General features: G+C 51.7%; 1 protein-coding gene across 1 annotated transcript; it reads left to right on the top strand.

Annotated features, from left to right (window-relative positions):
- The first annotated feature begins 772 nt into the window (after window positions 1-772).
- Window positions 773-3210, top strand: LOC310699095 (leucine-rich repeat-containing protein 26-like). The gene is made up of 2 exons (XM_083520712.1): window positions 773-1845; window positions 2931-3210. The coding sequence occupies exons 1-2, from the start codon at window positions 1170-1172 to the stop codon at window positions 3200-3202; spliced, it is 948 nt and encodes a 315-aa protein (XP_083376838.1). The 5' UTR covers window positions 773-1169; the 3' UTR covers window positions 3203-3210.
- Window positions 3211-3641: the final 431 nt, after the last annotated feature.

Raw genomic sequence — 3641 nt, 5'->3', positions numbered from 1 at the left:
GAGGGAAGGGGTCAATAAAAGGTTGGGGGGGTTCGTCCCCTCCTATCGTCTTGAGGCTTGCATCCCGAGTGTTCCTGTTTCCATTGGGAGCTTGGATGGATGGATGGATGGGCAGCAGCAGGGGCTCAGGGCAAAGTGGCAAATTTGGGTGCCCCATTTGTAGAGGGAGGGAGTTGTGACACCTTTCCACTCCGGTTGGCCAGCCACATGCCTCAATGGGAAACCCACCAACAGGACCTGCATGGAAGAGCAACTCTCTTTTCCTTTGGCTTCCAGCAATGGCTATTCAGAAGCACCCCCTCCCCCCATGGCTGTTGGCACCTGCAGTCCATGGGGCACCCCTTGTGCAACTGGAAATGGGCCAGTAGCTGGCCTGCCTTATGGCGGAACAAAAGCTGCTTTGTCAGAGTTTTCATCCGCTTCCTCCATCGTCCTGTCCCCTGCAGCAGACAGCCAAGTCCCTCTCTGTCAGGAGCTGGAGTCAAGCGTAGGCAAGGCCCTTGGGAATCCCGGTTCCAGCCTCGTGAGCATGTTGTTGCATCATTCCTCCTCCTTCTCCTCAAATTTGCCTAGTCCTTCTCCTGAAGCCATCCAAGCTGACTGTCACCCACCTCTTGTGGTGTGAATCCCCTCAGCTATAACTATGCCTTGTGTTTCAAGGCTGACCTTACCTTACAGGCTTCTTGCTGCGAGCCTGAAATGCTGCTCTGAGCAGCTCCTTGGAGGAAGGGCAGGGTGAAGCACACTAATAAGTCAACCAGTTAATTTGCCTGGCATGATGTGCCAGGGCAGCCTGAGAGCAGGAGCTGAGGGGTGATGCCAGGCAAAGCTGGGAGCTGGCTATCCCAGGGCAGCCTGGTGTGGCTCTTTTGGAGGAGACAGGCTGGGCCAAGGAGGAAGCTGTGGCTTTGCCCCTTGGCAGGCGAGGCTGCCCTGTTAAAATATTTGCTAAGGAAGAGTGAAAGCTCCACCCATCATCAGCTGCACCCAGAAGAGCAGCCAAGTTAATAGCTGGGCAGAAGGACTCTGCTGGAGCAAGGGCAGTTGCTAAGAAGAGGAGCCCGAGAATTGCCCTCCTTTTGCAGGGAAAGGCTGGTGGGTTGGGAGGTTTTTGGCACAAGCTGTGAATCCTGGCCCAGGAGTCAGGGTGGGCATGAAGAGAAAGCTCCATGGCTTGGTGTGGTAGAAGCCAGGTCCTCCCCTCAGGCTCAAGCCTTACCCGCTGCAGTTGCCTTCAGACCTTTGCCACTTTCACCCTCCTCCTCCTCCTCCTCTACCCATCCCCCAGCTGCTCTGCCTGCCCAGCTGTTTGCATCTGTACCTCTGGGGAAATCAACTGCATGGAACACAAGCTGCGCTGGGTGCCGGAGGACCTTCCCGCCAATGCCACCACTGTCCTGCTGGACTACAACCGCATTGCTACCCTCCAGAACCGCACCTTTGTCCTCCAGGGCAGCGCCCTGCGCCACCTGAGCCTTCGGAGCAACATCCTCGGGGTCATCCACCCCCAGGCCCTGGCTGGCCTTAGTGAGCTGCGGGAACTGGACCTGAGTGGGAACTACCTGATTGTCCTGCAACCCAATTCTTTCCTCCCCGTGCCGAGGCTGAGGATGCTGAACCTGGGGAACAACAAGCTCTTGACGCTGGAGCCAGAGCTGCTCAGGTCCTTGCCCCACCTCGAGTCTCTGTTTCTGCAGGGCAACGCACTTGTCTCACTCTCGCCCGGCCTCTTCAGCAACCTGCCTTCCTTGCACTTCCTCAGGCTGCACAACAACCCCTGGGGGTGCACCTGCGCCATCCAGCCCCTCTACCAGTGGCTCACCGACAACGTGGAGAAAGTCCCAGGTGAGCAGGACTCAACAGGGAAGGGGTTGGAAAGCTCACCTGTAGCTGGTGGCTTTAATAACAACGATCACCTTTATTTATTATTTTATTTCATGAAATTTATAAACAGTAGACCCACAACTTAGGCACATTTAACTTGTGAACATTTAGCTTTATACGCTTGGCAAAAAAATATTTTAAATCTTTTTTTTTAAACGGGTGTCTGGGGGAAAAAATTATGTTGACAATTCCACCAGCTTCCACCAGCACTCGTGTTTTGACTCTACACAATTTTGGATTTATGCACTATCCCTGAAATGTAACCCTCATGTAAGATAAGAGTTGACTGTACTGCTTGACTGTAGAAAACCTCAAAGTGGTTGAAATTTTTATTATCAGTTATCTCCACTGCCCTTCAAAGTTCCAGCAATACAAGTCTGTGAACACAGTTTCTCAAAACAAATAAATAAATTGGAGCCATAACAATTTTTTTAGGGGGAGGATTCAGTTTCCCCAAGCAGCTTGCCAAAAAGAATACATGGTGTGTGGTGGGTGAAGCAGGGCAGCTGGACGCAACTGGCTTTTATTATAGCACCATCAGCTCCTTTAGAAATGACTAACCATCTATTTGTTCATTTAGGGTTGTATCCAACAAAGTTCAAAGCAGACCCATTGGAACAAATGAACCTAAGTTAGCCATGTACATTAGTTTCAGCGGGTCTCCTCTGAGTAGGACTAACATTGGATACAATCTTTATTTCTAAATTAGATTCCTTCCCGGCCAGACACCCCGGGGGGGGGGGGGTCACAACTATCTCCGGTTTGGCAATTAATCATGTAGAAGACATATTGATGGATTTTTATGGAAGTTATGCACCACATGGAACTGCTGTTTTGATTTCTTTTCTGGCTAACTTTAGAACAGCAGGTGCCTTGGTCTCCCTAAAAGGTCCTAGCAGAAGCAACCTCCAAGCAATCCACGTTAATTCCTTTGTCAGGCAGCTTAAGAGCTTAAACCGGTTTGTGCTTGTTGGTTAGCAACCAACATCCCCAACTGCTGCAATAACCACAGCCTTGCCCTGAGTCTCTGTCTCTCCCTTTTCCAGAGGTGGACTCTGTCTCTTGCAAACGCCCCACACAGCTCACCCAACATCCCATCGCTGCCATTGGGAACGAGTCCTTTGCTCACTGCTGGGAGCCCTGGCTGAAAGTAAAAGATTATGCTTTCTTCCTGCTCATTGGCCCGTCCACCTTCTTAACCAGCATCTGCATCTGCATCCTCTTCGGCTCGCTAGTGGTGGCCCAAGCAAAGATCCTCAAGGTGTCGTCCATCCGGCCAGGAGCCCTGGCAAGGCGTGCAGAGCGCGGTCCTCGCTAGCCAAGCTGCACCTCCAAACTGCCACTGTTTTGATGGCTCCCCCTCAGTCTCTATGGTGTAGTTACGCTGTGGCCCTGCAATGTGGGTCACTGTTACTCCTGGTTTGTTGGTGGTATTGAGGGTTTACCTGGATGGGAACGTGAGAAAGCCTTGGGTAAGAGTGTGGGTGTGCAGCTAGAAAGCAGGAGGCAGGTTTGCAGTGAAGTGGCAGCAAGTGGCTTCTGGACCTTTCCTCCTACCCCACCCTTTGACCCTGGAAGAAGTGACCCCCACCAGCTCAGTTCCAAGATCACAAGCCGGCCTTGAGTCAAAGGTGACATGCTAGAAGTTTGTGAAATTACAGCCAGCACAGAGAAATGAAGCTGAATGTGGGAAGATTCAGGACAGACAAAAGACAGTTTTTCTTCGTGCAGCACAGAGCTAAACTGTGGAACTCGCT

The sequence above is a fragment of the Podarcis liolepis genome (genome assembly GCF_965112155.1).
Source record: "Podarcis liolepis genome assembly, contig: HAP1_SCAFFOLD_105, whole genome shotgun sequence".
NCBI classification, from domain to species: Eukaryota; Metazoa; Chordata; class Lepidosauria; order Squamata; family Lacertidae; genus Podarcis; species Podarcis liolepis.
Note: the sequence above shows the minus strand (reverse complement) of the source record. Positions and strands in the feature narration are given on the sequence as shown.

Coding starts and splice junctions, on each gene's coding strand:
- LOC310699095 (XM_083520712.1), top strand. CDS start 1,170: ATGGCTTGGTGTGGTAGAAGCCAGGTCCTCCCCTCAGGCTCAAGCCTT. Junction 1,846..2,930: donor CAACGTGGAGAAAGTCCCAG/GTGAGCAGGACT, acceptor TCCCTTTTCCAG/AGGTGGACTCTGTCTCTTGC.